Source organism: Dasypus novemcinctus, chromosome 7, assembly GCF_030445035.2.
Source record: "Dasypus novemcinctus isolate mDasNov1 chromosome 7, mDasNov1.1.hap2, whole genome shotgun sequence".
Lineage (NCBI taxonomy): Eukaryota > Metazoa > Chordata > Mammalia > Cingulata > Dasypodidae > Dasypus > Dasypus novemcinctus.
Genome location: NC_080679.1, coordinates 64,487,908 through 64,515,136, shown reverse-complemented (window position 1 = coordinate 64,515,136; position 27,229 = coordinate 64,487,908). Strand labels below are relative to the sequence as shown.

Here is a 27,229-nt window from a genome sequence, read left to right as displayed (position 1 = left end):
TAGGCTATGGTATCCAGCTGCTAAGTCAAGCACTGGCCTGCCTGTTACTGTGAAGGCATTTCATAGATTTTCATTATATTTTGTTGATTTTACCTTAGTAATGTGTGGAGTCTCCTAATCCAATGAGTTGAAGGAATAAAAAGCTAAAACTGAGGATTTTAGAGGTCAGAATAGGAATTTCTGCCTCAACATCAGCATTGGCTCTTGCTCGAACTTTCAGCCAGCTAGCTTCCCTTGGGAGACTTCAAATTTCAACATCACCTTTATCAGAATATCCAGCTTGCAGCCTGCTCTATGGAATTCAGACTTGCTAACACTCATGGTCATGTGAGCCAATTATTTATAATGAATCATATATATGGATGCATATCTTATATGGATGCATGTGAGATATATAGTACAGGTCATATATATAGGTATGTGACAGTTTAAAACTGGGTGGATACCAGAAAACCCTGTTTTTAAAGCTAATCTATTCCTATGATATAAACCTATTGTAGGAGGGACTTTTGATTAAATTACTTCAGTTAAGGGCCTTTGATTAGATTGCATTTACAAACTGAGGAATAAAAAATCTGCAGATACAGGGAAGAAAAACACACACACACACACAAAAAAAAGCAGCAGAGACAGAGAGAAGCCTCCAGAAGTTGAAATCAATGAATCTGGGAAAGAGAAAATCTATAGATGGAGCAATGTGAAGCTGAAGCAACGAGGTCTGGAGGAGAGACTAGTGGACTGTGCCGTTGTACCTCACTGTCCACAGCTGAGCTTGGGAAGAAAGTGAGTTTGGAGGAGAAGGCAGAGATCTATACTGCTGCCATTGTGCCCTGCCAGATGGTAGGAATCCAGGATCACCAGTAGCCAATCTTTGGAGAGAAAGCTTCATGTGATGCCTTGATTTGGACATTTTTTACCAGCCTCAGAACTGTAATCTTTCAACCTAACAAATTCCCATTATAAAAGTCAACCCATTTCTGGTATAATGCATTGGCAGCCTTTAGCAAACTAAAACAATATATGTATGTACATATATCTTATATATATGAGATATGTAGTACAGATCATATACATACATATATATGTATGTATGTGCATATATATGTATCTTGTTGATTCTGCTTCTCTAGGGAACCCTGACTGAAACACTAAGTGAGGGAAAGTGTGTGGCTGGAGGACTCCATAATCAAGGGAAGAACATGTGTAAGGCCCCAGGGGTGGGGCAGAACACACTGGAGTAATGGAAAGAAGGGCTGAGCAGCTGGAGAGAAAGGAAGCACAGACCCAATAAAGCAGAGACTTGTAGCAGTTTTAGAACATTGGTTTTTTCTTTTTTTCCTTCATTTTCTTTTAAATGTTACATTAAAAAAATATGAGGTCCCCATATACCCCCCACCCCACCCACACCACCCCTCCCACATCAAAAACCTCTTCCATCATTGTGGCACATCCACTGCACCCGGTGAATACATTCTGGAGAACCGCTGCAGCACATGGACAGTGGTCCACATTGTAGTCCACACTCTCCCCCAGTCCACCCAGTGGGCCACAACAGGACACACAACGTCCAGTATCCGTCCCTGCAGCACCACCTAACACAACTCCAAAGACATGGGTTTTTTACAGCCGTAGAAGCAACTGAAAGGTTTTAGGCAGGATAGCAATTTTCTCAGAATCTCATTTTTAAAAGATTACTCTAGCAGCACTGTCAAGAGTGGATTAGGGAGGGTAAGCAACACCAATAAAGAAGCAAAGTCCAGGTCTCAGATGATGAAGCTGGAATTTCATCAAAGCAGTAAAACTGGAAAGAAATGGATGTGTTTGAGAGGTACTTCAGAGGTAGAATTCACAAGACTTGGCATGGTACTGGTGTTGAAAAGAGGTTTTCAAGGACCAGTCCTACATTTCAGTCCTTAATAACTAGATAGCCGGTGGTGCTAATCCCTAAGATAAATATTTACTCATGTTTTACAAAAAAGATATTAAGTTAGGTTTTATATATTTGATTTTGAGAAGCCTTTGAGATATCCAAGTGAAGATGTCAAGTAGGTGATTAGATATACAATTTGGACCTCAGAGAATGATCTGGGCTTGTATGAAATCAAAGTAAATTCAGGCCATGGGCATGAATAGCATCATATAAGGAAAGAGTTTAGAATAAGACCAGATCATAAGATGAAAGTTTGGGGAACAACAATCCGTTTAAAGGCTAGAGGAAATTAAGCGAAGAAAAGAGATGTAGACATATGGTAAAAGAGGTGAGAGAGAAACCAAGAAAGTGCAGTGTTAAAGAAACTAAGGAGATACACACTAACGTTCATGGCAGCATTATTCACAATTGCTTTTGAAAGATGGAAGCAATCCAAGTGTCAATAACCAATGAATGGATAAACTAAGTGTGGTGTATACATACAATGAAATATTATTCATCTTTAGAAAGGAACAATACATGCTACAACATGGATGATCCTTGAAGATATCATGTTGAATGAAATAAGCCAGACTAAAAAGGACAAATATTGTATGATTTCTCTTATATGAAATACTTATAATAAGCAAATTTGTGGAAAAAGAAAGCAGAATGGTGGTTATCAGGGACCAGGTGGCAGGAGGATAGTAAAACTGCATGTGAAATATAAATATGGGTAAAATTGTATATATAAGACTATTTTTCTTTGAAAATGAACAAATGTATGTTAACACTACAACATGTTAATATCAGACAAAAAACATTATGCTAAATGAAAGCAATCAGGCACTAAGTATATTATATTATTCTATTTATATAAAATGTAAATATAAACCAATTTATAAAGATGAAGTTAGATTAGTGGTTATGTAGGGCTGGGAATGATTGCTAAGAAGTGTGGAGTTTTTCTTTTTGGAGTAATGAAATGATTAAAAAATTTTTTTTTGTAGTGATCAATGTACAACACTGTGATTATACTAAAAGCCATTGATTATACAGTTTGGATAGATCATATGGTATGTGAATATATCTCAGATAAACTGCTTAATAAATAAATAATTGTGCAAGAATAGCCAGAAATGGCAGCTATGTACAGCAGGGGAAGCACAGAGAGACTGAGGAATGAAGAACACTTTTGTTAGTTTATTTGCTTTTTGCCATTATTATTATTATGGAAATAATGCAAATACTCTAATGATAACTGAGGTGATGAATGTACAACTATGGGATTATACCAAATACCATTGATTGTACATTTTGGATGAACTGTATGCTTTATTAATACTTACCCATAAAATTGATTTATTAAAAAACATCTTTATGTAAGTTCACAACTTCCCTAATAAAAATATTAAAAAAAAAAAAAGATGCTACACCTGCTGGCTTTGAAGATGCAGGAAAGGGTCACAAATCAAGGAAAACAAAAGGCTTCTAGAAGCTAGAAAAGGCATGGAAACAGACTCTTTCTTGGAGTCACCAGAAGAAACCACTCCTGTGGTCACTTTGATTTCATCCCCCTAAGTTTCACATAGGCCTTCCGGCTTCCAAAAATGCAGGAAAATATATTTGGGTTGTTTCAAGTCTTGAGTATGTGGAAATTTGTTACAGTAGCCATAGGAAACTAATACTCTGGGTCAAAGAATAGGAATAATTTAAAAAACTTAATAGAACTTGACAATTTACCCTCACAGCTTTGAAAAGTGCCATTTTCCACTGTCCATGACAGCACCGGATTTTTAAAAACCAGTTTTTATGTTTGCCAACTAGTTCTGCCAACAATTTCTGCCTTGTGCAATAGAATGGAATGATTGCTTTGGGTGTTAGGTATTTTATGGGCATAACAACAACAAAAAAGACAATTCAATCTGTAAGTGGTTTTAGTATTTGACTTCTGGGAACCTGCCATTAAATGCTGGAATTGTTTCTGCTTCATTCCAATTACAAAACTCTTCCTAGATATGGGATTTTAGGAAGCCCCAAATAAAATGGGGAAGAAGGACTGGTGAAGATTTTGGGAAGAATTGAGCATGGTGCAGACCAGAGAGCACCCCAGAATATATACATGTAGTACATCTTTTTTTTTTTTAAAGATTTATTTTATTTCTCTCTTTCCCTTTTTTCCTCCCCTCCCCCCCCCCCCCCCCCCCGCCCCCAATTTGCTGCGTGTTCTTCTTTTTGTCTGCTTCTATTGTCAGTGGCACAGGAATCTGTGTTTCCTTTTTTTTGTACATCTTTTTTTTAAATCAAGTTAGCAAATGAACAAAACATAAATGTTTTAGAAATGCACACATCTGTGTATATAAAGTTGCTTTTGCCATATATATGATGTGCGTATATGTGTGCATAATATGTGAATGCACACTAAAGAAAAGCAGCGAAGTAGGGGGAGAAATGGGGTGGCAGGGGACTGAATAGGCAGCAACACGTATTCCGCGTGTGATGGGTTCATAGGTATGTACTATTATCCCCTTCACCTTACACATTTATACGTTAGTCAACTACATTCTTTTGTATGCATTAATATGTAATAAAATATTGTATATGACATGTTTTAATGTGATGTGATAAAAAAAACAAAAAAAACGGAAAGGCGTAGAAACGGTAGAAAATATGCTTTGAAAATGGAGCCTCACTCATTAAGCCCCGCAAGTGACAACGGAGATACAATCTGTTTCATCATGCCAACTGTTCCAGGTATTACCTGGAAAAGTTAATAGGAGACAGCACTGGGTAAACTCAGGTTAATTATGAAACAGTGAAGAAGAGAACTTATGCTTCTTTAAAGCTCAGGTATCGGCAAATCAGGAGCCCCATAACGTGAGAAAAGTCTTCTCAGAAACCGTTCCTGACATAGTTCGCCATCATATAATAGTCCTGGGTGAGGTTGAGTCTGCGCAAAGACGTTGCCCTGTTCCAAAATGGTGATCCGGGTTCCAACAACTTAAATGTCACAGCGCATGTCCGGAAGTTACGGCAGCCCATAAGGTAGTGCGGCCCTACCCGTGGGGAGAATTTCCGCCATTTTTGAAAATCGTGAAGGTCCGTAGGTAAGTGTAGTTGCCGCCGAGATGGCAGCCTTTGCCGTGGAACCCCAGGCGCCCACACTTGGTGAGTAAAAAAGTGCTTTTCCTCCCTGGCACTGAGAGTCACGCTTCAAGCCTAGAAGCAGGCAAACAAGACTGTAAGGCGTAGTTGTCAGGCTTTGGTCTGCTGGTGTCAGTCTTGAATGGGGAGGCAGCCCCTGGGTTGCCCCCCATTTTCTCTTCCTGCGGGAGACCGGGTCACCCAGCTGCTGTCAAGGTGGCTCCGCAGTTGCGGGCCCTGGAGAAAGTGGAGAAATGGCTGTTGGATGGTGACTGTTGCTGAATTTTGTGTTACCACACGCCGGCCGCGCCGGATTGGCCCATTAACTGAATTTCTACTCGCAGTCGAGAGGCTGGGTGGGTTCCTGGAACCCGGGAGGCGTTGGTGGGGAGGAATTTACGCTATACACGTGGGTGGGCGGTGCCCTGCCGTGTGTGGTTGCTGTCGACTGTTCCTGGTCACCTAGGCTTCTAGTTCCTGTTTGATTCTCTCCCTCTCCTGTTTCGTTTGAGGACTTAACCGGGCTTTGCAAAGAAAGAGTCTTTTGTTAATGGAAGTTTGAGTCGTACGACATATAATCAATCGGGTGTTGGTAATCATTGAAATAGTGACCTGGAGTTCCCTTGAGTTTTCCCGCCTTTATCTTGGGAAAGTTTTGACTCTTAGTATTGTAGGTCCTTTCCTCTACTCAGACACGATATGCGTTTTCTATCTTCATTGTTTATTGGGGAGCCTTGTTGAAATGTGTCGTTGTTGAAAAAATTCTACCAAGTTAGGATGTCTTTCTGCTGAGGTTTGTGACATGTGAGAACCGTCAAGAATTTTAGAACAGGAAACAAACCGCCTAATATAAAGACATACTTGAAAATTAGGCTATAACTTTCTGAATTTATAAAAGAGCAAGCGCAATATGTATCGTGTAGAATGAGGTTTTTCGATGTAAAGAGCATATAATGCTTGCTGTAACTTTTATGCAAAGTACATCTCTTTTGAGAATGGGGTTACATGACCTATTTTAATATTAGTCTTATAATCAAAATGCATAATGTCAATAATGCTGATATTCTGCTACATTTAAAATTACGTATGGATGTTGGTGAAGGTATTTATCATTATTATAGTTTAGAGACCAGAAAATCCTGTATTTCCTGTCTCGGATTTTTTTCTGTTCAACGAAAGCATTTTGGAGTGCATATTTGCTGGCTTTTCAAAGATGAATAAAACCCTGTTTATTGCCTGGCTAGAAATCGTACATAGCTGGTTTTAATTTTTCAGAGTCCACTATTGCAGATATTTGAGGGAGGAATAAACATTTTCCTAGCATTTAATGGTATATTGAAAGTAAGGGTTTACATCAACGAACAGTACTTTCATTTGGAAGCGAATTTGAGACATGCAGGATGCTTAGAAACTGTTTAAGCTCTTTAAGGGCAATTCAGAAGCCTTTGAGGGGTGGTTAGTAGAAGAGCCAAGATTATGAGCCCATTATATCCTCCTGACTCTCAGAGGTGCTTTCTAGTGTATCATAATATATATCCATATATACCAGAACTTTTCTTCATTTTTAAAATACCATAGGGGATCAGTGATGGTAGTTGATTTTACGTAAAACTTTGTATATACTCTGGCTTTCTAAATATCTGTTTAGAATTTTTAAAACCTTTTATAAAAAAAAGTTTTTTAGCCAAGTGTCACCTGAATAGAGCTTTTACTGTCACTTTCGGTTTGAGTTTAGTTTATGTTCTTTAAAATTAGGTAATAGTAAGGTAGTAACTAACACTTAAAAAGAATTACAGTATAATTATAGTTCTTCTGTCCTTATTTCAGTATTTGTTTTATCCTTTTCCTGAATTACTTGCCGTTTTCCTCTTTTACACTTGCATTGCTAATATCTAGGTGTACTGTAATGAGAGATTAAGTAATTGATATTGGAATACCAAGAAACAATTTTTTTAAGGAGGTACTGGAGATTGAACCCAGGACCTTCATACATGGGAAGCAGGTACTCAACCACTTGAGCTACATCCACTCCCCAAGAAACAAATATTTGAGGCTGTTTAAAAGTTAGAGTTTACTAAAAGCCTGTAAATAACATACAAAACATTTGACTTTTCAAGTGCTGTGAATCACATTCAGGCTTGCCACTAGATGAAAAATTAAGTTTTTGTGAGCAAAAATAGCAAATTCTGTATTTTTTAATGACTCAGTTTTTGCTATTATAGGATACTACTAGAATAATAATAATAGTAATGTATTTATTGAGCACTTACTGCTTTTTTGTGTACTGGGACAAGGCTTTACTTACTGTCTTGTTCTAAAAAAAAAAAAAAAAGCACTGGGAATAAGCGCTATGACTGCCCATTTTGTTGAGAGGGCAGGAACTCAGGTCTCTGACTCCAGAGTCCATTTTTTTCATACTGTTCTATTTTGCTCTTAGGTTAGAATCTTATAATTTCCTCATCTTTGCAATAGCAGTAAGAATATTTACCCTCTTAGTTTGTGAATATTAATTTTGAATTCATGATAGTGACGTATCAGTTCTCTTTTTAAATTGATTTTGTATTAGGGAGATATTGATTATTCTTAACTTTAAAACTAATTTTTAAGATGATAAAAAACTTTCCAACTCTTTTAAATATGTTTGAGTTAGGATATTGGGCATCATCATTAATGCATTAGTTCTCTAATGTGTGCATGATTACATTTATCACAAAAATGCTTTGCTGTTTTTGTGTATGGGGAAAAAGAAATGGCACATTTAGCCAGCTAAAAACATGTGTATGATTTGCTAAGACCCTGTATAAGTAACTAGTGTAACCCCATCCTTGTTTTTGGTTGTGACAGAGTAGAAACTGGCCCAGAAATGGAAAGAAGTTAGTCTGTTTGTTATTATTTTTAAGATATTAAGCTAATTTTTTAAAATAAAAAAATAAGATTCCTTAAATTTGTGAAATAATGTGAACTAAAAACCGCTGTTGAAAATTAATGTAAGATGTTTACATTTTTCTAGGAAAAATTTTTGTTTTTAAAACAAAAAATTTAACTGTGATTCCACAATATTTGAAAAGTTTTGATTAAATTCCCAATTTTTTATGCTAGAGCCTTGTATCTTATTGTTAGCTATTGTAACAGAAAAGTTAACTTTTATTTTTTTGTTATGCATTTAGGATCTGAACCAATGATGCTGGGTTCACCCACATCTCCAAAGCCAGGAGTTAATGCCCAGTTCTTACCTGGATTTTTAATGGGGGATTTGCCAGCTCCAGTGACTCCACAACCTCGATCACTTGGGGGCCCTTCAGTAGGAGTAATGGAAATGAGATCACCTTTACTTGCAGGTAGGTAAATTGCTTAAAATAGTTTTATAATAATATCAGTACAAGTACTTGAATTTTAAAAAGAGTAATGGTGCAGCATTTATCCTAATCAAAATATTTATTTAAAGAAGTCAAGCAGTACCTCTAACTTTTTAATTTTAAGGCTCTTGGAGTAGAGGTGTAAGCAGTATAAGCTACTGTAATTCCAAGAACCATTCATTAAAATATATGTGCTATATTTCATCTAATCTAAAATGCCAGTGATTGTACAACTTAACATTATTTTATATACCACTAGGGAAAAAAACCTAATATGGCGTTGCTTATAAAGCAAATCCTTATTTCAGAGTTGTTCAAGTAGAAGTGGAAAAAGTATCTCTTAGACTTGATGAAATATGGTCATTTAACTTCAAGTGGATTAAACGTAATGGCTTATCTTAAAATATATGAATAGCAAATATTCATTTAAAAGAAGTGAACTTTGAAAATGAAAATATGAATCTATTTCTAGTAGATATGTAAGTAGGAATTCTGTTTCTGGTCATAGTGATTAGGATTTTCACATATAGCCGTTTAGTGAAATGTCTTTTTCTGCAAACGATGGGGAACGTTTTTTAATACAGAATTTACAATCATCAGCACAAAGTATTGTTACCTAAATGCAACATGTGTCTATTATAGAACTCCTTTAATCAAGAAATATTTTAAAAGGTAATTTTGTAGTTTCGACTGTAAGTAGTAAGAATTAGCTACACAAATAGTTGAATTCCAAATGTAAGCTAATATCCTTTTAAAAGGTGTTTAAAAAGAAACCTTCTTACTTTAATTGCCCTTTTTTTTTTTTTTAAAGATTTATTTATTTATTTAATTCCCCCCCCTCCCCTGGTTGTCTGTTCTTGGTGTCTATTTGCTGCGTCTTGTTTCTTTGTCCGCTTCTGTTGTCGTCAGCGGCACGGGAAGTGTGGGCGGCGCCATTCCTGGGCAGGCTGCTCTTTCTTTTCACGCTGGGCGGCTTTCCTCACGGGCGCACTCCTTGCGCGTGGGGCTCCCCCACGCGGGGGACACCCTTGCGTGGCACGGCACTCCTTGCGCGCATCAGCACTGCGCATGGCCAGCTGCACACGGGTCAAGGAGGCCCGGGGTTTGAACCGCGGACCTCCCATATGGTAGACGGACGCCCTAACCACTGGGCCAAAGTCCGTTTCCCTTTAATTGCCCTTAAGATGTTTATTTGATATAAATTGGTTTATCATCTTTTTTTTAGGATTCATAAATTGTATTTGAAGTAATTTCAAATATCAAATTATATTTGAAGTAATCACTTGAGAACATCATTTTCTGGACAGACTTTTTTAGAGTTCACATTTGTTACTTTATTATTATAGCCACTATATATTAAGCAATTACAAGCCAGGCGAAATGTTAAGCATTTTATTTATGTTATTTTCATTCTTTTACCAATTTTAAGGATAGTATCCCCATTTTTCAAAAGAGGAAACTGAGGCTAAATATAATAAAGAACTCGCCAAAGCTCACTTGTTAGTAAATGATGGAGCAGGCATAAAAGCCCAGGTCAGTCTCATTCCATAACCTGTGTTCTGAATAGCTTATACTGTACTGTCTAGGTTTCGATAATGGTTTTGTAGAGGGCCTATAAAACCCTTTATGCTATATTTGACATTGCTGATTTTCTAACTTAAAAAGACACCTTCATGTTACAAAAAGTTTGCTCTTTCTTATATCTTTATTATTTACTTAAATATTATTTCTACTGTAAGAAACATCAGTGGGATCTGTTTTGTTTGACAGCCAAATTCCACATAGGGGGTTAGTATATTTATTTGAGTGTACACAGACTAGAGCTGTTTAATACTTATTTTGAAGTGAGAAGTGGGATCAAACTTTGTATCGAAATGTTAAACATTTTGTAAAGAAAGCAAAAGTTACCTGTGTTTTCTAAAAAAGAATAATTTATATTTACTAATTCTGGATCCTTTTATTTAAAGCACATTCTGTGGATTAGCAATATTGTTATTACTTAGAAGCTTGTTAGAAATGCATAGTTTCATACCTCACTGCAGTGAGGTCATACCTCACTGAATCAAAATCTGAATTTTAAGAAGATCCTCAGGTGATTCTTAGACATATTGAAGAGTGAGAAGCCATTAAAATATAAATTTTATAAAATCTTATCAGAAATTGAAGATTCCTTTGTTTTCTCACCTGACTATATGTTTTATGCATTGTAGGTGGGTCACCACCACAGCCAGTTGTACCAGCTCATAAAGATAAAAGTGGAGCTCCACCAGTGAGAAGTATATATGATGATATTTCCAGCCCAGGACTTGGATCAACCCCTTTAACTTCAAGAAGACAGGTGATATATATATATATATACACCCTCATGATCCACAGTTAACAATTAATTCCATGATTTTATGTGGCTATACAGTGAGTGGTTTTCAATAATTTGAAATGTTTCCCTTAAGTCTGTTTTAGTTTAACTTGCACAGAATAAGCATTAAGTATATTTATCATAGAATCTCCTTATATTGTGTTTATCATGAAATGTACTTAAAAATATAGTAAAACTCCAGATTGTTTTCTTGTGTAGGTAATTGTTTGGTTTTTATAGGTATACCTTATCCACCTGCCAATGCCTCCAACCTACTTATTTATTTATTTTTTTTTTTATTGACTTTGTAATAATATTACATTAAAAATATATATGTGAGGTCCCATTCAACCCCACCCCCCCACCCCCCCCTCTCCCCCCCCCAACAACACTCGTTCCCATCATCATGACACATCCATTGGATTTGGTAAGTACATCTTTGGGCACCTCTGCACCTCATAGACAATGGTCCACATCATGGCCCATACTCTCCTCCATTCCATCCAGTGGGCCCTGTGAGGATCCACGATGTCCGGTGATCACCCCCGAGGCGCCATCCAGGGCAGCTCCACGTCCCAAATACGCCCCCACCTCTCATCTCTTCCTGCCCTTCCCCATACCCATCGTCCACCATGTCCACTTTTCCCAATCCAATGCCACCTCTTCTATGTGGACATTGGATTGGTTGTGTCCATTGCACCTCTATGTCAAGAGGAGGCTCAGATTCCACATGGATGCTGGCTGCCATCCTCCCATTTTCAGTTGTAATCACTCTAGGCTCCATGGTTCCAACCTACTTATTATACCTGTAGAATATGATTGTGATTTTTCATTCCACCTGTTAAAAATTAATATTTATACATAATTTCATGAAAGAATAAATGAGGATTTAAGATTTTATCCAAACACAGGCCACTTTGCTGTGATTTGAGATCTTTGTTTAGAAGATATAATATAAGACCAATGTCCTTATAGAGCTTTGTTTACTGTTTACCTGTATTTATTAAAAAAAAAAAGCCTTCTACTTATTTATGAGCTGATCATGTAGTATGTACCTGATGCTTTTGGTGTAGGTGTTCTGATAGTATTTTTTTCCAGGAAATGATTCATGCAAGATAGAGATTCTCTGTTCTGATGGGATTGATAATGACAAGAAAGTGTCTAATACTTACTGAATACTCATTGTATGCAGGCCCTGATCTTATGACTTCTCATGTATTATCTCATTAGGTCCTCACAATTATTCTGTGAGGTAGGTGTCATGATCTTTGTTTCAGCATTCAGGAAACTAGGACACAGAAACAGTAGTAAAGTATATTAAGTTAAAATAATAGTCTTTGTATGAAGACATTTCTGCTCTTTGGTTTAGAGAAATGTCTTATGTCTGTCCCTAAAACAAATTTAGCATAGTTGTTGAAGAGTTTAAGAATATTAGAAAGCATCTTTCAGTGAATTTTGACTATTTATAGGCTTGATATGCCTGGCATACTAGTTCTACTTGTTAGGCAAAACAAATTATTTCATGTGTTAAGCAATTTACCTTCCCTTTCCAACACTTCTTGTAGCAACTAACCAAGTGTGACTATTGACACTTGAAATGTAGCTAGTCCTAATTGAGGTGTGCGGTAATTATAAACTACACATTGGATTTTGAAGGCAGAAAAAGAATATATCTTACTAATTTTTATGTTGATTATATATTGAAATAATATTTTACATGTATTAAGTTAATTAAATTATATTAAATTTCCCATTTTCAGTTTTTAAAACGTGCATACTAGAAAATTCAAAATTACTTGTGTGGCTTGTATTTTATTTCTCTAGAACAGTGTTACTTTAGACTTACCTAAATCAGAATATCCTGATCTGGGATATTTTTATAAAGGTTGATAAGTAAATATAGTGTATAGTTTGATATCAGAACTATTGGTTTATACTAGTTTTCATTACTCCTCTGATGCATGGCAATAAAAGTAATTTACAGTTACTGGTGTAGTCAAAATGTTTAAGTCTTGGGAGTCATAATTTATGGGGAATATCTTTGACTTGAAAGTTGGTAAGAATATTTATATTAGATTAGAGCACAAATTAGTTATGCCCTCTGATATGTGACTTGACCTCTTTCTAACAGTGAAAGAAGTTGGCATTAAGTATTGAACAATAAATGTTTACACCTCTCCTACTATTCTCTCACGGTTTGGTTCTGGTTGTTAAATTTGGCCAGATTTTATATTTCCTTAGTTTAACCAGAGTCTGTTTAAAAACAAACAAAAACTGTATCTATTTATCCATATATTTATTAATAATACTTCCAGAGAAAGAGTGCTGCTCATTCTTGAATGGATGTTTTCTTTAACTACTTACATTTAGTCTTTAGTTTCTCACATTTAAAGGGACTACTGTTGGTAATTCCTTGCTTTGCAACTTCATACCGGTAGGGGAATGCTGCACAGTGAGATTTAAAGCTATAGTATTTTATTATTTGCGAGTGTCTTTAAAAATAAAATTCTGCCATCTTTTCTTTTTCTCTAGATGAGCTTGGTGATTTGAAGAACCACCATGAGCTCTGTTATATTGTACAGTAGGAACTAAAAACAAACAGCCGCATCACATTCTGTTAAAAAAAAGATGGCTTTTTACCAGTTGTAACTTTTGTTTTCAAACAAACCATATCCTAAAGGGTCTGGCATATTTTAGGGTAATAATAGCTTAACTTAAAAATAAAAAAAATGTTTGAGAGTACTCTTAGAATGTGAGGTACTGACAGAGATTAAATTGTCTGTTGAATGAAGCCTTCCGAAACTTAGTGTAGTCATTTTATGGCTGGAACTTGGAATTTTTACCTTTAACACTTTCTTCTGATTTCATGTAGCCAAACATTTCAGTAATGCAGAGTCCTCTTGTTGGAGTTCCAACTACTACTCCTGGAACAGGTGAGCAACTCCTTTTAACACCAAAAGACTATTTTCTATTCTCTGAATTAAAGTAATGTTTGACTTTTGTTGTTATTGCCAAAATTTTTTCTCTTATATTCCAAATTTTGAGACTTTTTCAAATGTCAATAGCTCTGTCCATGAAGATTTTCAAATTACTGTGTATATTGGTTCTCTTCTTAATTTATAGATGTGATATTCTACTCAATATTAAGAATTTAAAAAAAATTATGTGTTTAGACATTTGAAGTGTTTGAGTTATGAAAAGTTGTGTAATAAGGTAACGGTTGTTGTAAATGAGAAGTAGTACTCGAGACATTGAGTAATAAAGGTGTTTTATTAATGTAAAGCTTTGGATCTAATAGATACATTAATGCTTAGCTATAAATCTAAATGTCATTGCATACAAACAGCCACCGATTATATCTAATTCTTCTTTGAGATTAATGACCTTTTTATCACTGTAAACATTATTAGCACAACACTTCTTACATATTCATATATTTATAATCCCATTGAATTCAAATATTTAGGCATCTAGTAATGTACCAGACTCTGGGTACTGGAACAAAATGAATATTAGACTTTATGGAGCTTACATTAATTTGCCTAATTTACATTTATAAATAAAGTAAGTTTGTTAGAAGGTAATACATTTTATGGAGGAAAAATTAAGCTGTAAAGGGAGTAGGGTTTATAGTTTTAAATAGGGTAGTGTATTAATTTTCTCCTGCTGCCATAAATTACCACAAACCTAGTGACTTAAACAATACATGTTTATTTTTCTACTGTTCTGGAGGCAGAAGTCTAAAATGGGTTTCACTAAGCTAAAATTAAGGCATTGGCAGGGCTGTGTCCTGGAGGTTGTAGGGGAGAATTTGCTTTCTTATTTTTTTTTTGTCCTCTTCCCTCCCCCCACCCCCCTGCCCGTGGCTTGCTTGCTGTCTGCTCTCTGTGTGTCTATATTTATTTATTTCCCTCCCTCCTTGTGGCTTGCTTGTTGTTTGCTCTGTGTCCATTCAATGCGCTCTCTTCTGTGTTTTTTACTTATCTTCCTTTTTGTTGCATCACCTTGCTGAGTCAGCTTTCCACGGTGCCTGTGGGCTGGGTGGCACTCTGTGTCCCTTGCAGCCGGTGGGTCTCCGCGGCATACGGGTGAGCCTGCCTTCACAATGAGACCCTGGGACGCGAACCCAGGGCTTCCCATGTGGTAGATGGGAGCCCAACTGATTGAGCCACAGTCCCTTCTCTTTTTCCTTTTTCATCTTCCAGAGGCTACCCAGATTTCTTGACTTGTGGCCTGCTTCCTCCATCTTCAAAGCCAGCAACTTTGCATCTCCCTGACCATTCTTCTATAGTCACATCTTTCTCTTTGTCTTTTAAGTTAAGCTATTATTACCCTAAAATATGCCAGACCCTTTAGGATATGAAGTTTGGGATCAGTTCAGCTCAGCTGGTTCTTTGCTTAGAGCTCCGGTGTTGGTAGGAATTTCTTTCTGGAGGCTCTGGAGATGAATCCCTTCCAAGCTCGTTCAGGTTGTTGGCAGAATATACTTCCATGTGGTCTTAGGACCAAGGTCCATGTTTCCCTGTTGGATGGAGGTCATTCTAAGCTTCAAGAAGCCAACCCCATTCCTTTTCTTACATCTTCAAAGGCAGCAATGGCAGATTGAGTCCTTTTCATGCTTTTATCTCTCCTAAATCCCTTTTCCATCGTGTCTCTCTGACTTGACTCTTCTGCTGAATCCTGCTGGTAAGGGTTCAAATGATTACATGGGGATCATTGGGATAATTCAGGATAATCTCCCTATTTTAAGGTCAGTTGATTAGTAACCTTAATTCCATTGCAAAATTCCTTCATGGTAGTACCTACATTAGTGTTTCATTGAATTACCATGGGACATAAATCTTGGAGGTGCATCTTTAGAATTCTATCTACCATGTATATCATGGTCAAAAATCTAGAATGTTGCTTTAGTCTTTCAGCTACATACTGGCTGTACAGTGTCCTAGCAGACTTAGTTTAGCTTTTAACAACCTTAAACTGATCAGACTCCTGTAATAAACAAATGGGCAGACGACAAGATGACAATGCTTTGGCTCGGTTAGGTACACAATAATGAATACCTTGTCAGTTGTATAATTGAGTCAAGGCAATGATCCACAGACACTGAAAATATAAAAACCACATCTTGTTAAGTGATATTCATGTTTTAAAAGATCTTTTAGTTGACTGAAAAAAAATACATTCTAATTTTCTTTTTTGTTGTCAAGTAGAAGAGCATGGGATTGAAGTTAATTAAAATCTTTGTTAATTTTTATATTTCCAATACAGTAACTTCTATGAGTTTCTTGTAATTGTAGAAATCACTTAAGAAAATACAAGGGGAGGGCCCAAGGGGAACAGTTGAATATGGGAGAATCTCAGGTATATGGTTAAAACTATAAGGTTGAGAAAACTCTTTAGAAAATATAATAAGTAAGGATTATATGTTTAAGGTGCTTAAGTGGGGACATCTGGCATGGGGGCATGCTGCTAGGGAGTGGCTGAGTGCTCAGTTTGTCATAGCGTGTTAAATCATTGGGTGGAGACCATACAATGAGTGTGAATGTGTACCCATGTCCTGGAGAGAGCTGTGGCTCCCAATGGGTTAGGGTAGTCTAGTATGTCAAGCCCTCAGCATTGTTGCAAGTATCTGTAAATCTGGTCCCTCAAGTAGTGAAGATTGATTGTCACTGTGGGCCCTGAGGGGAGGGGGGAAGAAGTAAAGAACAGATGGAAGCAGGGCAACTGGGGGGCAATGAAAGTGCTCCACAAGATCATGTAACGATGGATATAAGGCATGTTAATGTACACCAAAAATGCATACAAGTTTATAAGTTAAAATGTAAACCATAATGTAAAAACATCAGGAAACTAAAACTTTAGAAATTTGTTCAGTCTAAAATATAAACCATAATGTAAACCAAAATGGAACCATGTTTGATAGCTGTTTTTCAAAATCTGTACATTGACTACAGCATATGTAACAGGGACATGTAAAAAGATCATTGCTGAGGAAGGGGGAAAGGGTTTGATATTGGATATATGGGAGCCCTCTATATTGTTTATGTGAATTGCTGTGATCTAAAACTTTTTTGAAGACAAAATAAAAAATTAGAAAAAAAATTTTAAAAAAGGAATGGATATAGACACTGAGGAAGAAATGAAAGAAAATACCTTGCCACTGTACTTACAGGGCAACACCTATTTCAGTGATGAAAGGCAAAACGTTAAAAACAAATCTTTATAATATTGTTCATTTTTATTAATACACCAATTTATTTTTACTTTATCTTAGTATTTCTAAATTAGTGTGTATGCTTCTAATCTTTAAACCCCACTGTATTTCATTTTCCTATTAATTGAATTTGGCAATATATTAAGCTTCATTGTTGAAGGAGTTTCAGACCACAGTGAGGTTCATCTATGGCAGGGGAGGAACATTGGTGTGGGGTGTTATTGATGGGGGAGCACATGGTTGGGAGGGCCATCAAATGTATGGATGTTTGTTTAAGATCTGATTTATTTTGAGCACTAACTAAAGTTTTCCATTTTTTTCACATTTTTAATCATTTTTACTACAAATGGTCTTGTAGCTAAAAAATCGCCTTCATTTTTAATTTCTTAAGTTTAATTCCTAAAAGTTAAATTGTTACTCTAGCAATTTTAATGTTTGTTATCACCCCTATTTTATTTTTCTTCTTTGGACCTATCTTCCTATTTTTATTAAAGTTTGAAGGTTAAACTAAAAAAAAAGAAAATACAAGAACTGTGGCAGGAAAAATATACCTAACATAAACTGGCCACTGGGAGCCAATGCTGCTGCTTGTTTGAGTTAAGAAATTTACATGTGGGAAGTCTTAATGTGGCATAAGTGAAAGAATATTTTTTAAAAAGTTGTGGTGGGTATGGGGATCTATATATGGTTCATAATAAGATGTGGAAATTGGAGTTGTTTTCAGAAAATTGAGGGGGAAAAACTAGACTTCTCATTTTTAACTTTTTTTTGTTCCTATATTTAGTGCTAAATAAATGAAAATTTCTTGTATAATCTGTAAATTTTAACTTTCCCAGTTTAGCAAGTTGTTTTGTATTTAATTCTGTAACTGCAGTTTATGATCTCATTTAGATACTTTTTTCTGGTGCAGGAAAATCTTGATCATATGACAGAGTGAGAAATCTGGATTAAACATTTTCAGAAACTCTTTCAACCATGGTATATTATTCCCCCTGGTAAAGAATACTGAATATGTTTGTCCTATCTTTCCCCATCCCTGTCCATGAATTTTCTTTGATTTAAACTTCTGTTTTTCTTTCTCCCTTTTATTTTTTGTTAATTTTTCTCTTGTGTTCATTCACTTATCTATCAGCTTTCTTTCCATGTTAGACCACATATCTAATGAAAGGTAATTCTTATTTGTCGTAGCATATTGTTAATAGATAAGTTGTGAGCTTTAGACTATAGCACTTTTTAGCTGCTTCTATTGATGCTAGGAGCTCAGAGTTCTGCTATTGTTCCCAGAAGGGGGAAAAGGGTTAAGTTGTCCATGGGCAAACCTTTCTTCCATATTACTTTTTCCGATCTGTCTTAGTTGCTCTTTATATGTGCTTCTATAAAGCGCTCTTCTTGACTCTTACCTCTTACCTTTCTCCATTATTAGATTATGAATTCTTTCAGGATAAATATTCTTTCCATATCTTTGGTATTCTCCCACATGAAGCTGGTAAAACACCTCAGGGACTTCAGTGAAAGTTCACTGACTGAATAGAATGGGGAATACAAGTAGTAGTGGGTTGAATGGTGGCCCACCAAAAGATATGTCCACATCTTAATTCCCAGAACCTGTGAATAGTAACGTATATGGAAAAAATAAGATTAATTTAAGGATCTCGAGAGGGGGAGCTTATCCTGGATTGTCTGGATGAGCTCTAAACTCAATGACAAATGTCCTTATAAGAGAGAGGCAGAGGGAGGTTTGATATAGACTGAAGAAGAGAAAAGATACAGAGAAGGTGATGTGAACATGGGGGCAGAGATTAGAGTGATGCGGCCAAAAGGCAAGGAATGCCAATAGAAGTTGGAAGAGGCAAGGAGTGATTTCTGCCCTAGAGCCTCCAGAGGGAGAGCAGCCCTGCCAATACTTTGATTTCAGAATTTTGGCCTCCTGAATTTTGAAGGGATAAATTTGTATTGTTTTATACCACCAAGTTTATGGTAATTTGTTAGAGCAGCCACAGGAAACTAATACCTAAGTGGGTAAGCAGTGACATCCTGACAGCAATATTGACTATCAAACAAGAAGATTGGAATATTTTTGTCCAACTTGGGAAAGCATGAGATTTTAACAGTACTGAGTAAACACTATTCTAGACTATTCTAATTTCTTATTGCTGCTATAACAAATTGCCACAAAATCATGGCTTAAACCACATAAATTTAGCTAGCGGTTCTAGAGGTCAGAAGTCTGAAAAGAGTCTCACTGACCTAAAATCAAACAAGGCATCAGCAGGGCTGTATTCCTTTCTGGGGGTTCTAGGGCAGAATTTGTTTTCTTGCCTTTTCCATTTTACAGAGGTTGTCCACATTCCTTCCCTGGCTTGTGGCTTCCTTCCATGTTCAAAGCTAGTAATGGCCAGTTGAGTCTCACATTGCATTACTCTTCTGCCTCACTTCTCCTTTTAAGAAAACTTGTAATTACCTTGGGTTTACTGGGATAATCTGGGATAATCTCTTCAAGGTCAGCTAATTTGCAACCTTAATTCCACTTTGTCGTGCAATGTAATATACTCACAGGTTCTGGGGGTTAGGACTTTGGTGTCTTTGGCAGGGAGGGTCAGTATTTTTTTGCCTATCACAGACTTTTTTTCTAATTGGTTACCAAAAGTTAATTTCACACCAGACTAGCTATTGTACCATTGAGTGGTTTCTAGTTTATGATGGGGTAAAGTTACTTTGAAAAATAATCATATTAATGCTACTTTTTATATTCTAGGCAAAATAATAAATACAGATTGTTAAAAAACAAAATCAGATGGTACTTAAATACTTATAGTGAAATGCAGCAGTATTCCTCCATTAATTCCTACTCCTGATCCCCTGAACTAGCATTCCAGATCTTAGAGATATTGCTTTTGGAATTTATCTCTGTATTTCCAAATGATATGCTGTAATAGTTTCCTGTTGCCATTGTAACAATTTACCACACACTTATGGCTTAAAACACACAAAATTTATTTTCTTTCAGTTCTGCAGGCCAGAAGTCTGAAATTGGTTTCTGTGAGTTAAAGTCAGGGTGTCCACAGGACTGCTATCTTCTGGAAGTTCTAAAGGGGATTCTGCTTCCTCTCCTTTTTTTAACTTCTAGAGACTGCTTATCTTCTTTGGTTTATTGCCCCTTCTTCCATCTTCAAAGCATATTACTCCAATCTCTGGTTCCATTATCACATTGTCCTCTGCTCTCTGTAGTAAATATCTCCCTCTACCTCTTTCTTACAAGGACATTTAAGGCCCACCTGGATAATCCAGGATAATCTTCCCATCTCAAGATCCTTAACTTTGTCATGTCTGCAAAATTCCTTTTGCCCTATAAGGTAACATTCACAGGTTTGGACAATTAGGGCATGGGCATCCTTGGGGTGGGGGTGGGGCATTATTCAGCCTACAATAAATGATTGTATTGTTAATTCTTGTTTTTCTGTTTTTAATTTTGTGGTATATCTCAAGTTAACTGGAGATATGTGTTATCTCTCCACACCATATCTGAATATAATTATATCAGTCATTTTCCTATGGTTAGTAATTGTCTCATTTTTTCTAATTTGCTTCATTTCCTTTGTAACTTTTGCTCTCATTTTTGTAAACAAGAGTTAGTTTACAAAATGTACATAATATACGTAACTATTTTTTTTAATGATCAAGAACAGGTCCAAACATTTTTTCTTTGTTTTAAAATGAGACCTTCTCTCAGTTAGCTTCTCTTTTGCCTGATTCCTATTTCATCGTGGTGCACAGCTATTATTCTAGGGACTTGCCTTGGCAAATTTCTAGTGTTGAGCCCAGTTTCCTGGAGAACATGTCTCTTTTTTTTAAAAATTACATTTCCTCATTTTGGTGAAGAACATGTTCAAGTAGCTTTCTAAGAAAGGTTGCTTGGGAAGTGAAATTTAAAACCTCATTTCTGAACATGTTTTTTTTCTCTCTTCATACTTGATCGATAGCTTGGTTAGGTATAATATTTTAGATTGGAGTTCATTCTTCCTTGGAATTTTGGAGGCTTCATTACATTGTCTCCTAGCTTCCATTGTTCTATGGAAATCATTTATGGTGATGTTTTTTGAGTCTTTGTATTACAGTGACCTAGTTTGGAAAAATTGAAGATCTCTTGTCAGTATTCTTAATTTTAGAAATGTGCCTTGGTGTAAGACTTTTTCATTTGTTTTGCTGAGGAATTAAATGGATCCTTTCCATGAAGACACTGCATGTCCTTCAGTTCTGAGAAACCTCCCTGCATGATTAATTTGATATATGCTTCCCCCTGTTTTCTCTGTTTTCTCTTTCTACAGTTCCTGTTATTTGGGTGTCATTCACTATAGAGATGGCTGATTTTCTTTTTCTTCCTTACTGTATTCCATATCTCTATTCTACTTTGAGAGATTTCCTCAATCTCAGTTTCCACTTCTTAAATATTTTTATTTATATATTTTGTCTGTTTTTTAATAACTTTATTTCAAATTTAAAAAAAATTCAGCTCAACAAGTTATGAAAACTTTATTCCTAAAATGTTCTTTCAGGGTTCTTTTATCTCATCTAATTCCAGCTATTAACTTAGTTGCTCCTCTTGTGTTCAGAAAGATAGATGAACACCAGTTAGTTAGAAGACATTGTCAAGGTCTCCTTATTAATAAAAAAGATGAAGAGAAAAATGCTTAATCATATTTATAGCTCACAAAACTTGTAGAATATTTTTAATTTATGATGATTTATGATTATTCATTTTAATTTCCAAGAGCGTGTCCCCCCCCACCCCAGTCCCTGCAATGTAAATGAAAAATAGTATCCTCTTTTTGTTTCCTGGGTAAAACAACTCACTGAGTTTAATAAGTGATCATTTTTTTCTTGCTCATATTGTCTGTTTTCTTTTATTTTTTCTCTACTTCCTCTTCATTCTTGTTGGGGGCATACTGAATGAAAAAGTAAAAAAATTGCTTGGAATCTGTATGCATGAGTAGGGCTCAACATTGGAGGGCTCAACATTGGAGGAAAGGGAAATTGGTGGAGAGAGGCTAGGTCATCTCTTCCTGGTCTTTACTGTAAGCCAACTCACTGTAGTGAGTTGGGAAGTCTTGGAATTTTAGCCTATATAGGTTTTTTCATTTAAGTTTTCTCAAAGAAAATTCTTAATATTTGGCCTTAGTGTCTAAACTGTTGTTTTAAGTAGAGGAGAAGTCTCTTTTTTAAAAATGCATAATCAGTCCCTTTAGTTGTGCCCTCTACTGTGCCTGGACTGAGTCTTGAGTCTTTCAGGTTCATTTTCTTCTGAGACTAAATATTTGGTCTCTTAGGGGCAGAGTGGGAGAGTGATAGTCATTTAGTTGCTTAGGATATAGAAGGACCTGGAATCTAATTCCTTACTATAATGCCTTGTTATGACTCTATGTGTGTGGCTAGTTTTCCTTAATTTCAGCCCAGCATTTGTCATACCTTTGCTAGAACCTGTGGTCTCCCAACCTGAGATTTTATAGAGTGACTGTCATTAAGTGTCTGGGTGGAATTAGAGATGAACACAAGTGTTCTAGTCATCATGTTTGATTGTGTGTTACTGTATCCAGTGTTCAATGTGCCTTTGGGCTACTTTGTTTCATGGTAAGAAGATAACATAGCACTCCCAGAAACTTGCCTGCCAAGTTTCATTTACAGATCTCTTTTAAATTTACCACTCCTTCTAGCTCTTGTATTTTCATTTAGTCATTGGTCTGTTTTGAAATAATTGAATCTGTTCTTTTTTGAAGACATTTTCATTAAGGGTAATGAGGTCTTTTGCCTTCTACTTTAATCCAGTCTTATAAAAATGAGTGAATAGTGATTTATCAAGGAGGCACATTAAAAGTTCAGTTTGATGTGGTTTAATAGGCACACTTTATTTTCATCTTACAAAGCACATCATGTGGGTATCAAAAGTCTGATTGAAAGGAGGTAAAATCAGTAGAGCAATTAAACTTTAAAGATAGGGGACAGTTATGCTGGAGTTATGTAAATAGTGTTAGATGATGTATGAATAATTATGTATTTTTTAGAGTAGTTAACAGCGAAAAATTAGATTGCTTATTCATTTGAGATTTAATTTTCATTTATTTTCATTTTGAAAGGTCATAATGATTGTCCCAATTTGAACCTTCATTTAACTTCTTACTTCATGTAGTATGTACATCATGTAGCATAACTACATGTTACTTTCTTAATGGTAATACAAAATATAAAACTTAGGAAGTAGCTTCACATTTTATAAAATACCTTTTACTATCTTTTATGTGTTAAAGTCGTGACTTTGTAGTAAGAATTAACACTTTGCATTAGTGTGGTACTTTTGTTAAAATTGATGAAACGGTATTAATATAATACTGTTAAATGTAGTCCATAGTTTATATTATGGTTCAGGCACTGTGTTGTTCAATTCTGTGGTTTTTAAAAATTATTTTTGTAACATTTGTATTAGCTAGGGTTCTCTAGGGAAACAACTGACAGGAGAGATCTGTAAATAGTAGGAGCTTTTATAAAATTGTCTCATGTGACTGTGGGGATGTGCAAATCTAAATTCTGCAGGGCAGGCTGCAAACCAGGGACTCTGATGAATGTCCTCATAATTTGCAGGAGACACTGGCTGTCTGAAGTGGAGATATGAATTCTCAAATCACTTCCCCTTTTAAGACCTTCAACTGACTGGATGAGATCTTACTCATTGCTGATAACAATCTCCTTAGTTTATTGTAGATGTAACCAGCCATCTATACAATCAGCTCACTGATGGTTAAAATCCATGAAGTGCCCTTGTGTTACAGTTAGCCCAGGGCTTGCTTGAGAAAACAGCTGGTCACCATTAACTGGCTGAATTGACACATTAGCCTAACCATATTCCTAAAATTTCCTCTTTTAACCACATTCAAACATAATTCTTTGGTGTTGATTACGTTCACAATTTTGTGCTACCGGCAACACCACCATCCTTTACCATCACCCCAAACAGAAACTGTATCAAAACAGCATCAACTCCCCATTTCCCATTCTCAGCCCAGCCTCTGGTGACTTGTATTCTAGTTTCTAAATTCATGAATTTGTATACCCTAATTATTCCATATACGAGATGTGGTATATAGCAGTTTGATATGGTTATGAATTCCAAGATATTGGATTATGTTTGTAATCTGGTCTGTACCTGGGCGTGATTGAGTTATGATTAGGGGTTTGCCTGGGCCACATCAATAGGGCATTGAGTCCCTGCCCCTTGGTGGATGGGGACTCATAGGACAGGGTTGAGGGGTCTTAATGTTGGAATTTTGACGTTGGGGTTTGATGCGGAAGTCTTAAGCTGGATACCTGGGGAAAGAGACAGAGCCATTCACCTGATAGTCTACAGCTGACCTTGAGAGAGGCAAAGCCTGGAGAGCCTCATAGTCTACAGCGGACCTTGTGGAACCCAGAGGAACCCAGGAAGCCTGAACCCTCACAAACATCAGCAGCCGTCTTGATCCAACATGTGAAAATAGACTTTGGTGAGGGAAGTAACTTATGCTTTATGGCCTGGTATCGATAAGCTCCTACCTACCCCAAATAAATACCTTTTATAAAAATCAGCCAGTTTCTGGTATTTTGCATCAGCACACCTTTGGCTGACTAATACATGGTATTTGTCCTTTTGTGTCTGGCTTATTTCACTCAATACTATATCTTAAGGGTTCATCCATATTGTGTCATTTATTCAAACTTCTTCCTGTTTATAGCTAAATAATAATCCATTGTATGTATACACCACAATTTGCTTATCCATACATCTTTTAGTGGACATGTGGGTTGCTTCCCTCTTTTGGCATTTGTGAATAATTCTGTAAATATCTGTTCAAGTCTCTGCTTTCAATACTTTTGGTATATACCTAGAAGTGGGGTTGCTGGTTCATGTAGTAATACTATACTTAACTTGCTGAGGACTTGCCAAACTGTCTTACACCATTTACATTTTACATTGTACTAGCAATGAATGCTCCTATTTCTCCACATTCTTTCTAACACTTTAAAATTTCTGGTTTTTAATAGTAGCTACTCTGGTGGGTGTGAAGTGGTTTCTCACTCTGGCTTTGATTTGCCTTCCTGGAATGACTCATAATGTTAAGGATCCTTTCATAAAATTATTAGCCACGTGGATATCTTCTTTGGAGAAATATCTATTCAAGTCTTTTACCCGTTTTCATTTTTATTAGAGAAGTGGTAGGTTCAAAGAAAGATCATGCATAAATATAGCATTCCCTTATACCACCTTATTATAAACACCTTGCATTAGTGTGGTAGATTTGTTACAATTGATGAAAAAACATTTTTGTAATTGTTCTTTTAGCTGTAGTCTTTGGTTTACAGTGAGGTTCATTGTTTGTGTTTTAGTCTAGTAATATATTATTTTAGTTTCCTAGGCTGCTGAAAGCAGTTGCCATAAAATGGGTTGGATTTTAACCATGGGAATTTATTAGCTTACAGTGTTGAGGCTGAGAAAAATCTCTAAATCAAGGCATCATTAAGGCATTAATTTCTTCCTAAAGACTGCCTGCCAGCGATCCTTGGGTCCTCTGCCACGTGGCAAGGCACATGGTGGTGTCTCCTGGTCTCTCCTTTCTCTTCTATGTTCTGTTCCTTCCAGCATCTTGCTTGATACTCTCTCTTTCTCCATATTCATTCTGTTTAAAAAGGACACTAGTAAGAGGATTAAGACCCCCCCTGGGCCATATCTTAACTGAAGTAACCTAATCAAAAGGTCTTTTTTTTTTTAAAAAAAGATTTATTTATTTCTCTCCCCCTCCCCTCCATTGTCTGCTCTCTGTGTCCATTTGCTGTGTGTTTTTCTCTGTCCTCTTGTATTCTCATCAGGTGGCACTGGGGATGTGTGTCTCTTTTTGTTGCATCATCTTGCTGTGTCAGTTCTGTGTGTGTGTGTGTGGCACCACTCCTGGGCAGTCTGTGGTTTTGCATGGGGTGGCTCTTCTTGCACAGGGGCCACTCCTTGAGTGGGGGGGCACCCTTATGTGGGACATCGCTGCGTGGGCCGGCATTCCTTGTGCGCGGCAGCACTGCACGTGGGCCAGCTCACCAGACAAGCCAGGAGGTCCTGTGTATCAAACCAACCCTTAGACCTCCTATATGGTAGGTGGACACTCTATCTATGAGCCACATCCGTTTCCCCAAAAGGTCTTATAATAGGTTTACATCCACAGGAGTGGATTACATTTAAGAACATGATTTTCTGGGGCACATACAGTTCCAGGGAGGAGCTTTTTGTTTAAGTGGTTGAGTGCCCGCTTCCCATGTACAAGATCCTGAGTTTGATTCTTGGTATCTCCTAAAAACAGAACAAACAGTTCCAAACAACCACACATATATACAGCCTAAAATATCCCTTTTTCATCACATTCAGATATATACTTCAGTGCTGTTAATTACGTATGCCAAATTGTACTATTACCATGATCCATTACTAAAATTTATCTGTCACCCCAAATAGAAACTGTACAGTTTAAGCATTAACTCCCCATTTCCTATCCCCTGGCTCCTAGTAACCTATATTCTATTTTCTGACTGTCTGAATTTGCTTCTTCTAATTATTTCATATCAGTGAGATCATACAATATTTGTCCTTTTGTGTCTGGCTTATATCACTCAACGTGATGTTGTCACAGTTCATCCATGTTGTCGCATGTATCAAAACTTCATTCCGGGAAACGGACTTGGCCCAGTGGTTAGGGTGTCTGTCTACCACATGGGAGGTCCGCAGTTCAAACCCCGGGCCTCCTTGACCCGTGTGGAGTTGGCCCATGCGCAGTGCTGATAAGTGCAAGGAGTGCTGTGCCACACAAAGGGGTGTCCGCCGCGTAGGGGAGCCCCACGCGCAAGGAGTGCACCCCATAAGGAGAGCCATCCAGCGTGAAAGAAAGTGCAGCCTGCCTAAGAAAGGTGCCGCCCACACGGAGAGCTGACACAACAAGATGACGCAACAAAAAGAAACACAGATTCCCATGCTGCTGACAACAACAGAAGCGGACACAGAAGAAGACACAGCAAATAGACACAGAGAACAGACAACCGGGGTGGGGGGGGGTAGGGGAGAGAAATTAAAAAAAAACAAACAACAAACTTCATTCCTTACAGCTGAATAATATTCCAGTGAGTGTATATTCCACATTTTATTCATCCATTCATCTGTTGGTTGACACGAGTTACTTTGAACTTTTGGC

At 36.7% G+C, this 27,229-nt stretch overlaps 1 protein-coding gene across 4 annotated transcripts in view; it reads left to right on the top strand.

Annotated features, from left to right (window-relative positions):
• Nucleotides 1-4,956: 4,956 nt before the first annotated feature.
• Nucleotides 4,957-27,229, top strand: part of NUP35 (nucleoporin 35) — a 45,436-nt gene continuing 23,163 nt past the window's right edge. For 3 of the 4 annotated variants that reach the window (XM_071216227.1, XM_071216226.1, XM_004448222.5), the window contains exons 1-4: nucleotides 4,957-5,077; nucleotides 8,221-8,391; nucleotides 10,620-10,747; nucleotides 13,638-13,698. In XM_071216227.1, coding sequence (XP_071072328.1) covers nucleotides 5,038-5,077; nucleotides 8,221-8,391; nucleotides 10,620-10,747; nucleotides 13,638-13,698 — 400 coding nt within the window. In that variant the 5' untranslated portion in view covers nucleotides 4,957-5,037. The remainder of the gene's footprint in view (nucleotides 5,078-8,220; nucleotides 8,392-10,619; nucleotides 10,748-13,637; nucleotides 13,699-27,229) is intronic. The other variant, XM_071216228.1, reaches the window with a different exon arrangement.